This window comes from Lactuca saligna, chromosome 5 (assembly GCF_052625555.1).
Source record: "Lactuca saligna cultivar CGN05327 chromosome 5, ASM5262555v1, whole genome shotgun sequence".
Lineage (NCBI taxonomy): Eukaryota > Viridiplantae > Streptophyta > Magnoliopsida > Asterales > Asteraceae > Lactuca > Lactuca saligna.
This window is the reverse complement of record NC_136421.1, coordinates 16,757,135-16,769,940: the sequence shown is the minus strand read 5'-3', so window position 1 is coordinate 16,769,940 and position 12,806 is coordinate 16,757,135. Positions and strand designations below refer to the sequence as shown.

At 33.7% G+C, this 12,806-nt stretch overlaps 1 protein-coding gene across 1 annotated transcript; it reads right to left on the bottom strand.

Annotated features, from left to right (window-relative positions):
* Nucleotides 1-3,657: 3,657 nt before the first annotated feature.
* On the bottom strand, nucleotides 3,658-5,869 carry LOC145048958 (bidirectional sugar transporter SWEET9-like). The gene is made up of 6 exons (XM_078997615.1): nucleotides 5,699-5,869; nucleotides 5,142-5,178; nucleotides 4,842-5,052; nucleotides 4,583-4,744; nucleotides 4,331-4,450; nucleotides 3,658-4,238 (listed from the first exon to the last, which is right to left on the bottom strand). The coding sequence occupies exons 1-6, from the start codon at nucleotides 5,745-5,747 to the stop codon at nucleotides 3,936-3,938; spliced, it is 882 nt and encodes a 293-aa protein (XP_078853741.1). The 5' UTR covers nucleotides 5,748-5,869; the 3' UTR covers nucleotides 3,658-3,935.
* Nucleotides 5,870-12,806: the final 6,937 nt, after the last annotated feature.

Sequence of the window (12,806 nt, the reverse complement as noted above, 5' to 3'; positions counted from 1 at the left end):
TTTGTTTATGTTTACCATGGCTGCTATTATGAGTCATGGATACGGGGGCAATGGAGTTGAGGACCCATCTCTCCCAGGTGGTAGAGGTGCTGGTCATCACGACCAGGACGGTAATTTTAATTACGTTTGTAATAATTTCTATTTACTAATTTTGTTCAGTTATTATAAATTAAATACCGTTTCTAATAATTTTGAATTACCTTTGTAGGTGAGCAACGTGTACGAAGGAAAGTTCGAGGCAAAGCGAAAAATATACAGCTTGAAAAAGCGATATTATGGAACCAGGGCAAACTGATTAGCATGAAATATGATATGGATATCACATTTGATCCCGTAGGAGAGCCGAAAGACATGTTTTCCCAAGAAGTTGGAAAAAACAATTTGGCAGATGGTCCCTTTTGATAAATGGAGTTGGAAAAAAAAATTCCTGCAATACAGGATACCGTATTACAACATTTAGCGATAATTATTTATTTAACTATTTTTTATATGCTTAACTATAATTGTTTTTTACTTCGTTAACTTTTTTTGTAGATAAAGTTTGATTTGGATCAGATGTACCAAGATTTACAAGCTAATATGTTGACAGAGAGTTTTCAAGCAGCTTTGTTAAAAGGTTATCGAGAACGTAAAGCTGACGCAAAAGAATATTTTATGTTAGTTGGAGGGTATGAAGATATCCCAAGAGCATTAGCCAACCCTACAGAGGTTATGGAAGTTGATAACTAGAAGAAAGTAGTTGAGTATTTCCAAACATACGAACACATAATTGCTTCAGAAAGGAACAAAAAAAATCCATGAAATGCAAAAAAATGTGAATCGTGGGGGGTCGAGCTCGTATAGTAATACTTGCTATAAGAAGGTAACATACAATACATGTAAATATTTATTTAAAATATAATCTAATTTTTGAAGTTAAACAGAACCTTAAGCGAGTGGAAACGTTTCACAGAGCTCATACCGATACGAATGGTCTGTTTGTTACTGCTGAGGCGGAACAACAATATGTAAGTATTTAATTATAATTTTATCATATAATTAAATGTTTATTTAAACTTAATTGTTACTCACATTTGGGAGTTATAGAATCGGTTAGTTGAAGAGCTGTTAGAACAAATTCAAGGTGAAAGTCAGTTAACACCCGCTAAAGAAAGAGTTGCGTTTGAGAAAGTATTATGAGAGCGACGTGACCATATTAGAGGCATTGACCGTAAACCTTCTGCTCTCCCGCCGATTCCACAGCCTTCACAACCATCACCACAAGCATCACAACCATCACAGGTAAAACAATCTACTTTGGTTTTGTGGTGATTATTTGCTAAAAACTTTGGTAATTAAGTTTTTGTCCAAAGTGCAAAAAATAACAACATACTTTGGTTTTGTGTCTTAGTTTGAAAATAGCAATCTACTTTAGCATCGTAAAATGCATGTTGATTTGATAATTTTTGTTTTGTGGTGATTATTTGCTTAAAACTTTGGTAATTACGTTTTAGTCCCAAGTGCAAAAAATAACAACGTACTTTGGTTTTTTGTTTTAGTTTGAAAATAGCAATCTACTTTAGCATCGTAAAATGCATGTTTTGATAATTTTGGTTTTGTGGTGATTATTTGCTAAAAACTTTGGTAATTACATCTTTGTCCCAAGTGCAAAAAATAACAACGTACTTTGGTTTTTTGTCTTAGTTTAAAAATAAAAATGTATTTTGATAGTTTTTGTTTATGTTTGAGAATTTAACATATAAGTTTATATATGTTATTAATTATATAGTTGAAAAATCTTCGTGTAATGCTCAACGACCTAGCATATAGGGATGAGCTTTATTCGTTTTTTCAATCCCAAAATAATTGAGAAAACGATGGTAACGAAAATGATGGTATGTAGGAATGAGTTTTATCTGCATATGTTGTCACGCTTTGCTACTTGGTAGATTGTAAAACTTTTTTTTTTTTTTTTGTAATTATCGGCGACACTAATACCAGACGACATTATTACTTTTAATATTTAATCGGATGTTGTATAATTACCGGACGACATTATTATTTTTTATATTTAAACGGATATTATGACTTTTGATATTTAATTAATTATAATTTGATGTTTGTTTTGTAATTAGCGGCGACACTATTATTTTCGATATTTAATCGAATGTTGTTATGTAATTACTGACGACATTTATTACCGGCAATCAAAATCGTTAATTAAAAAAAAAATTTAAAAATGAAAATTGTTATTACCGGCAACAAGGTTATTACCGGCGACTACGTTATTAGCGGCGACATATCTCATTACCGGCGACATGGTCATTAGCGGCGATAATATGATCAATAATGTCGAGGCAGTAACGACGACTTATTACCGGTGACGCATCGCCGCTAATACTATTACCGGCAACAATCCTACTTATTGCTGAAAACTTTTTTCGACGCTATTGATCATTTTCCTTGCTGTGTATATAATACAATTCAAATACGGACGAAAGCAACACCAATCATACCGATCTAACGAATGACTATGTTTTAACCATTTAAAAGAGATGATTTGCATATCGTCTGACGTATACATCGGAAACCCACAAACATACTTAAACACACCAAATCATTACCTGTCTTTAAAATCAACGAAATTAAAAAGTAAACCAATGAACAACATAATCTTCATTCCTTCGTGCTTAGATTCAAGTTATCCATACATATACAAGCTAGGGTTTTAAAATATCATTCGGAATAAAAATTTATATTTTTAATGCGCCAATATGCATGAATTTTGACGAAAAATATGTCTATATACATTAAAAATACGTTATTTTTTAGAATGTTCACGACGTTTGCACTTTGCATGTACACAACTGTGCTGTTTTGATTAAAAGTTATTATCGACAATAAAAGCTTTTTTGTAATAAAGAAAAAAAGTTTTTCGATTCTCAAACTTATGTGCACTGTTCCAATTATTTTTCAAAAGCTAGAAAGCGCGTAATATTATATTGTTTGGAAAAATAATTTAAAATCAATTCGGCTCGAGCTGTTGTTGTAGAAATTATAACAAGTTTTATTTCAAAATATTGTTTATATACAATCACATCAATATTTTTTGGGTAAACATATATAAGTTAATATTTTTATTGTAATTTGACTAAGTTATATTTAATAGTTGCAAAAACTTAAACAATAAACATTAAATATATCATAGACAGTAAGTTTTTGCCTTTTTGGGCTCATAATTATATGTATACCTGTTTTATTCTTTTCCAGGAAATTAAATTGTTTGAAACTTCAAATAAATTTTCTAATATGTATTTTAAGGTGCGATTGATTATAGAAAAAATATTACAATAATAAAATGTAAAATGCATTAATTACTAAAAATATTTATTATAATTAATAAATTTTTACATTTAACTAATAAGTAAATTAATGTTTCTTATGTAAGCTGTTAAAGCAAATCTTACAAAATCCCAACTTCAAATAAGATCTTAGTTGTTTTTAAATACCGAAATTGAATTAGATTATACCAAAAAGCTAGGAACACTACAGATCGATACCCACTGCAGGAAATTGGTACATACTGTACTCTAAAGTTGCTCGTTTTGTCAGATGTAGTGTAATTCTCCTATTACCGGGGAAAAAGGAGATACATTTGCAACAAAAACTCAAAAACCATGATCGGAAATGTGAATCGCTTTCGAATTACCAAACCAAATTATTGAACCTAAACAGCTTCATTTATTCTGATAATCATCATTTCGATACAGAAACAATATAACATGAGGTTAGCAACCTAAAGTTGGATGATTTTCTACTAAACGTGAAATGAGAAGAACTAATCATGTAAAAAAGCACAAATATATCGATCGATCTGCATGGTAAGCTTCACATATGCATGATCTAAACCATGAACGCATCGGTTTGGACAAAAACCGAGGATATATATATTGAATTCATGCTGCGACTTCAATGGTGTGGTTAGGGACATGAGGTTCAACAACCAAATGATCGTGGTCAACATCATTGGTGTTCTCGTTTATTTTCGCAACAACAGGAATTGAACACATTATGGCGCTTAGCTTCGCAACGTCGATGATTTCTTGATCTTTCTTCTCTGAGATTTTTGGTTCTGTTGTTTCGATGCTCTTTACGTCTAATTCTGATACTTTTTCATCGCTAACTGGTTTCTTGTTTTTGTATACAAAGTAAAGGATCATTTGAAGAACACCAAACGTGAATCCAAGTACGTTTGGAATCTGTAATACATAGAAAATCGTTAATTAAAAAAATAGTTTTTCATAGAAATTAAAGTAAAATACGTTTTTTTTTTTTTAAAGAATTTTCATACCGCGATGTTGAAGTCGCGAAGAAGTAGACCATAAAAGAACCATGTGATGGCATTGAGGGTGAGGGCCGCTGATAGTAGAATGGGCATATACTCCACGCTTTTTGTCTTAATTACTTGTCTCTACATAAAAGTTAGCAAATACTTCATTAGATAATATTATTGAATATATATATCACTTACAATCGCTATTCTAGTTATTGTTATTCATTAAATTTTTATTAATATATAAACATTTTATATGTATATACGCACCAAAACTCCCAAGGGTGCCACGAAAACACACAAGGCGAACACGAGACAAATCCATCCAACTATGGCGACACGAGTGGTCCCATTAGCAAGAAACTGAGTTAGGACAACAATCAATCCGAAGCCAACAACTATCATCAACATGATTAACTTTAGGCTTTCGATCTGCATTGAAAAAAATATTTGCGTTAAATATATCGATCTTTTCACGAATTAAACTAATAGCTAAATTTTTATTAAAGTAAAGGTCACTATCACATACTCTAGCCTTCTTTGGTGCGTAAAAGAGAAAGAAGCAAATGTAGAAGGTTTGAACGAAGCAACCAACGGAGTTTATGGTGATGAGAAGCATCGCATTTGCCTTAAGCAATGCGTAATATATCCAAAGCATGGCGCTAAATAACCCCACGACATAAGGCACAGATTGAAACCCTTCTGTTGATTTCTTTTTGTAAACTTTATAAAACGTTGGCCTGTGAAATAATTAAAAAAGATAGTCGGTAAAAACACAACTTAAACGTATTTATTTTAAAAAGATTGTATAGTAAACAAAGAGACTTACAATGGGGAAAGAAACACCATGAATGACACAACATTGCCTGCAACATATTTAAGAAGCATGATGTTAGAAAAGAAGACTTAATAATTAAAAACCACATAATAACCTAAAGTTTAACCATTATTTACTAACAGCGGTCACAAAATTTCACCAATCGACCATATATTTTTGTATGCTTATTATAAGATCCACGTTAATATTATATTCTCATTCATCAAAGAGAGTAAGAAAGACGTATTTGTATAGAAGTAGCAAAATGCTAGGAGATAAACTACTGTTTCAATAAAATAAAAAAAGCTATGATAACTTAAAGCTTTTTAGTTATAAGTCAGCAAAAGTGCATCAATCAATGGTCACAAAACTTCAAAACTTCAAGAATCCATGATAATTTCTTTTGCGAGAAAAGTAGGGAAAATACACTTTTGTATTTTTGTTATGACATTTTCATGAATATATATATATATATATATATATATATATATATATATATATATATATATATATATATATATATATATATATATATATATATAGAGAGAGAGAGAGAGAGAGAGAGAGACCAAGAAGGCCAAATGCAAGTGTAAGATGAGCAAAGCTGTCTCCAGTCATCTTCTCTGCTAAGTTTCCACACACACTCAACACAGACAAAGAGATTCAGAGAACTTTGAATTCTCTCTTTCTCTCTACTTTTGTTGTCTCTCTTTAAACCTCTTTGTCCTGATGGGTGGTGCATACAAAAGGGTCAAGTGAACGGTTTATATAGGGCAAGAGGTGTTGATAGTGGTGGGCCCATCAATATACACAACCGTGTTTCTTTACTTTAAAGTTATAATTAGCAGAAAGGAAGAAGCTCAAAATCTTTGTTAATATCGAGTGGACATACACAATCGCTTACAGGTGTTCATGGCCCTATACCATCGCTCATTCCCAACCTAAACTTTAAACTTTGCTTTTTGATTTCTAAATTCTAACCCTTCAATTTATTTTCATTTTAAGTTCTCAAAGTGGTCATAGAAACTTATTCATCGGTCTAAACTTTAAGATATAATTTAAAGAACTTATAGAAAAATGAGATTAAATAAGCGGTTAAGATTTTTTCATAAGATTTAAAAGTTAACGCTTTAAATAAACACGGAGGACTTTCTTTTCAATATAACAAAAATAAAAAATGGATCTTTCCTATTATGATATGTTTTTTTCTAGAAAGCCACAAAACCATATATCTTTTTAGCTGAATGATCATTTTCCATCATTCAGTAAAGTAAGTCAGATGTACAATCAAACAGTGTGATTTCTTTATCAGTTGATGAACTTTCCCAAACAACACTTATTCACATACTTCGTATTTCCAGACAACAATTATCAAACGAATCCTAAGACTGAAGGGTGTATCCATCTTTTATCGCTTATTTTTTGAATGTTACGTCAGCTATCCACTCACTCATATTTCAATCAACAGAAGGTCGGAAATTGTTAAATTTCATTACCCTTCACTTTTATTTTTTTAAATAAAAATTATTTAGTTTTAAGCTTATAATTCAAAATATAAAATACTTCCTAAAAATGATTAATAAACTTAAAAATTAATTAAAATAAAAATACTTCATAACTTAAAGAAAAATGTACATAAAAAACAATCAAGATTAAAAAAAAACACATAGAAAAGAACCAAGACTAAAAATAAAAAAAATAAAAAAATAAAGAAAACACACACAGCCTAGATTTTAAAAAATAAATAAATAAAATAAAATAAAATAGACCTATAAAACATTACTAAAGTTTACATAATATCCGAATTAAAAAAAAAAAAAAAAAAAACACTTCACTTCGAATCTTCGTCCTCAACATCGTGATGTTCACCGTCATCATCTGAATTCACGCCGAAGTCGTCGACGAACATATTTGAATCTTCATCTGATTCGTCAAAACGTCGTTTTCGTCATATCGGTATATTGTTCTTCCTTCATCTTTAAAGTAATATTATGTAATATGATGTACATGTACATTATGTGTTTCAACCTTTTCACTTCATATGACTGTGCCCCGGCATGTAGAACTTGCAAATGCCTCTTGAGTACACCAAATGCTCGATCCACTCACGGATATGTGAAAATTTTCACAAGAAACAGATAAGATAGGATATATCCTTTCAGTAAGATAGTACATGCACTTATATGCCACCCTATTTGTTTCAAACGGTACATTGTGCAACTTTCCATGGTAGATGTCATTGAATAATGATGTAACACCTCAAAAAATCAAGGATACAAATTTCATTTGTATTATGGTCCAATCACAGATATTACTTAATCCAAACATTTTAAAACATTGCTTGGTAAAACATTTATCAGAGTTCATTCCCAAGGATCACATATTGCGGAAAACACAGGTGTATGAGATGCGATCAAGCCAGACCCTTCCCATTCGAACTAGAAATACCTGAAACCATAAATCACAAACTGTAAGCACAAAACTTAGTGAGTTTCCTAAATACCACATATCATAAATATCAAACAAGTGATACATGCCATACATCATCATGAGTTATATATATATATATATATATATATATATATATATATATATATATAATATATATATATATATATATATATAATATATATATATATATATATATATACACACACACACACACCACAATCAATAAGAGTGTTATGTACCAAACATAGTCTTGCCATTATGCCACAGGCCGCCTCATGGTCTTCCTTACTAGGCCGGGGGCCACAACCCTGGGTCTTACAGACAAGTGTCAGGAGCTACATCCTGGTCTTCCCTGCAAGTATCACAAAGTCAACTAGAATATAATCTACAACTACTTAACGAACAATTTTCAGAGTTCAGGCTCTGGTCTAGCATACAAATTTCCAGGAGCCGCCTCTTGTTCTTTAATACAAAATGCCAAGGGTCTTCTCGAGGTCTTCCTACAATACATAAACCAAATGGGTCGACATTGGTGCCTTCGACCCATAGAATAGTGAAGAGACTCACCTCGAATGCAGAAGCTCATTGAAAGAAATCCTTAGTTGCTGCCTTGACGACTTCCCGAGCTAACAATACCAAACTATCATCGAATTAGCAAATGGGTTCAGAACTAAAATCCATAATCCATACTTGGGGTAAAGTAACCATTTTACCCCTAGTCCAACTTGAACCAAAACCGAGGCCCAAACCAATAAAAAAAAGGCCCCAAACTACCAGATTCATAAAAGCCTACTAATGGCCTAATTTTCCAAATTGGGCCCAACCTTCATATGGGCCTTATCCTAAGCCCAATAATTTCCCTTCATCCAATTGGTGATCTCAGATGGCCCTAAAAATCCCAAAGAACAAAGCCCAAAACACCATGAGGTTCAAGCCTAGTGGGCCTACTAAAGCCCAAAACCACAATCCTAAATCCAACAAGGAAAGCCCAATAACAAGACCAATTCTCAAAAGTCCTTAGACATAAACCAGCCAAGAAATACACATAACCCTAGCCCACGAACAAAACCCCTTAAGCCCAAAGATAGAAAGAAGCCCAAATCGCATTGATCAACGAACGTCTGGCGTACGCTTAGCTTACATTGGTGTACTCGAGGGAATGTGGATCACTACCAAAAGGAGGTACGATGGGCGTACCTTTAGTTACATGGAGCGTAACTGCAGTTTCTCCAAAACTCAGTTTATGACTTAACCATTTAAGCACTTTTACACGAAAACTTCAAGGAACCTCAAAATAAAAGCTCTTAATGCATAAAGTCGGCACCTTTTTGCATTTGCATGACTTAATGGGACCCAACGGCCATCTTAATCCATTAATACGCAACTTAATCTATCTATAACATGCATGTGTGATTTTTAGGTGGCAACTTTATAAACTTATAACCTCAAAAAAGCTAAGAGTGGCAACTGAAAGCCCCTAGAGTGGTGTCCAACCACTAGATCTCACCAATAAGGTCAAAATGGGACCAAAAACTCACATAATCATAGATCTCAACTTCTAATGAGCAAGGTCATAACTTTTTACCTTTTATAAGCTGAAAATGGAGCAAAATTCGAGATCCACAAGCCTTCCCCTTGATTTACCGCTTTACACAAAGCTTCCACTATTGAAGATACACTAAAACCCACTAAAGATGAACATAAAAAGGCTCACACCGCTCTTGGATGAGGATATAGCTCGAGATTAGGGTTTATTACAATGGAGGATGAAAGATAGGCTCACACCTCGGACTTAAGGTGTTTAAATAGTGAGCCAACCCTAAAATTTAGGATTTTTAGATCCTGCACACTACAATGGGCGTAGTGTTTGTATGCTGGGCATACCGTTTAAACACCTACGTCCATTTTCCAAACATATGCTAGGTGTACCCCCAGCTTATGATGTACGTACTCAGCCAAACACGTGCATGCCCTCCTTGTATGGATGGGACCGCTTTGCCAACCATTTCCACCAGGAGCCAATTCTACCAATATCTTTAAAATACCATAACTTCCTCATCTTAGGTCCATTTCCAACGAACCTTATATCCACAAAAAGGTGGCGAGAAGCCTTATGCTCTTAATACATACCCAAACCTTAAAAGCTTCTGAACAAAACCCAAAATCTATAAAAGATTGAGATATTCAAATATGATTATAACCTTAGCCTCCGAAGGCACAATCGAACACTTGGATCACTTATACTATGACACCCACATTCGAAATGTAATAAATCCTTCTTTTACCAAGGCCTTAAGCCTTATGACAACTAATGATTAGGCCGCAACCCTAAGCAACAAATCAAATCTAAAACCGAATGTTACAACTGAAGACTGGTCTAAAGGATCAATGTCGTTGTTTGCACCAGTTGGACCAAAGAATGCATGTAATATCTAAAGATCATATGTTTCAATTGCTTCTAGAACAATCGTCGACTCTCTATGATCGCCTCATATGTATTGAGCATGCTATGTATTGGGGCACAATGCCTAAGACCAGTACATACAATTGATACTACCTAGCATTCCCAATAACCCATGCTTATTTTTATGCACTTTGTACAGTTAGTGGACATCGTTATTGGTTGGTTTGAGCAAATATTGTTTCCCTTAAAACAAAGTAATAGCTTTCACGAACATATATGTACTATCCCGTGATGTACGCTTAGATATCCTTAAATACTGCTAACTGACGAATTACGGTTGTGCATTTTGAATTGGATAAAACCTTTTTTTTACATCTCGCATCTTGCTTCCATTGGACATAATGGACTTTCCAAATCATCAACAATACATAGAAATAACTCTTTCCACATATGGAACCGCCATCAAAACTTGTCAGACTATGTAACATCCCAAAAATCAGAGTAATTTTCATTTTTCCAAAACAACCCCAAGTCAATAATTGCTCATAAAAACGTTGTTTAAAATGTATAGTTTGTAAATCAGAGTATCTCAAAATCCAATAACATAAAATCTGAAGGATATGGATGATCACACTTTTGCTATTCCCAATCATATGAAGTACCTGAAACTATAATAAACAATCATAACCACGAAGCTTAGTGAGCTCCTCTAAAGTACCACTACATAACATAACAAACAACAACATGTATATAGAGCCTTTAGCATCACTGGACTGCCACATCGGCTTACATACTATTAGGACCACCACACTGGGTCTACAACCTATTTGGATCGCTCTCCAGTCCTTCGGCCTAACTGGACCGCCTCGCAGGCCTTCAATCTATCTGGACTGCCCTGGGTATCTTGGCCTTCAGTATCGGCTGGTCCTCCTCAAACCAATAAACCATAACAACATATCGATATAAAGATTACTGGGTTTTTCGACTGGCAACACAAAGCAGTAAAGTCTCAACCCAACCACACTACGTCAACATATGAAACAGATAAACATATAACTAGTAAACAGATAACAGGCAGATCTATAGATCCCTACCCTACAATAACATCCTAAATACCAAGATACAGATACAACATAATACTGTAATATAGCAATATCATATACACTAGAATACATAACCTAGTGGGCCAACATTGGTGCCTTTTACCCATAAGTACAATGAGGAAAACTCAGCTAAATCGAAGAACCTTAAAAGACTACGATATGCTCCCTTTTACACTGCTTGCTCCCATGAATCCACTAACACCAGAACCAGATAACATCTTAATCAATAGCCCAAATTTCTCAAGTTTGATACAAGTTCAAACTTAGTCAAAAAGTCAATGGTCAACGGAGGCAACAAAAGTCAAAGTCCAAGTTGGTTGAGTACGCCTTGTGTACTCAACTTATGCCCAACATACATGCGATGGTTTAGTACGTCCATCATATGAAAATTACACCCAACTTACACTAGTTAGTTCCATCCTTTCCATTAAAGCACTTAATCCCTTAAGGAATTTTCATCCAAACTCATTGATGGGTTTTGGTCATAAGACATCCTATGTGCTCATACAAACCCTAATGCTTGGATCTAGGTTTCTCTATTGTACATGCTTTGAATCCAAGACTATAAACCCTAATTCTAACATATGGAAATCGACATTAACATATAATTAGGTTTAAGAACATACCTTGATTGTTATATAGCAATAACAATCACAACTCCACCTTGGATTGACTTTAGAATGCTTAGAGTCACAAGTGTCACTCCTCTAATGGCTTACAAACACCATAAGCAAACGGAGAAGGTATAAAGAGAGAGGTGAGAGGTTAGAATTCGTATCTAGGACTTCTTGGGAAGGGATACACGAATTCATGACCCTAGGGGTGTTTATATAGGTGTAGAGATAGGGTTTCAGTCATTATCCTTATCTAGTTGATTATCCATTAAGCAACCAATAAGATAATCCTTGAATCCTTATCATACTCGAATTCTAAGGCTTTCCAACCTTAAATTCGTCCACCATATAAATAAGATAATCCTTACCTTATTTTGTAACTATCACATAATTACAAATCAGCCCATCTAGTTTAATTAATTACATTTGATCACAAAACTAATTCTTAATTAATTATTGACCAATATTAATTAAACAAATATGATTTCTCCTTTAATATATTATTCTTATAACATATTAATAAATCATATTATCCTCTCTCTCTTTATTCATTTCTCCAATCAAGTTGCTTTGGTGAAGGTAACCCAAAAGGACCATGCACCATCGGGTCAAGTACATACCAAAATAGTTATGGACTTAGACACTAATCCAACAGTCTCCCACTTGGATAAGTCTAACAACTATTCTACGTATGACTTCAGATCCTGATCTGCAATCGTAGCTTTCCAAAGCCGTTGTCAACTCTGATCATATCAGATACGCGTGTCCTTAGATAAGGGATCATATATTCCTCCATTCTAGATATCGTATGAGATATGATTTCAATCATTCTCTTTGTACTCTATCTCGATTTCCGATTTATGACGACAGACTAATTGAACAAATCAAATTAGCCCTAGCCCGGCCGAGCATTTACGTATGTCATCACTAAACCATCGAGGGGCCCAAAGATATCGCTTTTATCCCACTTTGAATAAAAGGAACGGATAAACTTTGATACAATGCTCGCTTGCACTCACTCACCGAATCACACACAATAATATGTTTTATAACACCAAGTTACTAGTGCGTTTACATATTATCAATGTGTAACCAATTCGCAAGA

Bases quoted from the DNA above. Each gene is read 5' to 3' on its own strand.
- LOC145048958 (XM_078997615.1), bottom strand. From the start codon at position 5,747: ATGACTGGAGACAGCTTTGCTCATCTTACACTTGCATTTGGCCTTCTT. The intron at 4,745-4,841 runs GTATGTGATAGT...TTTTCAATGCAG, and splicing joins ACGCACCAAAGAAGGCTAGA to ATCGAAAGCCTAAAGTTAAT. The intron at 4,239-4,330 runs GTATGAAAATTC...TATGTATTACAG, and splicing joins TTCGCGACTTCAACATCGCG to ATTCCAAACGTACTTGGATT.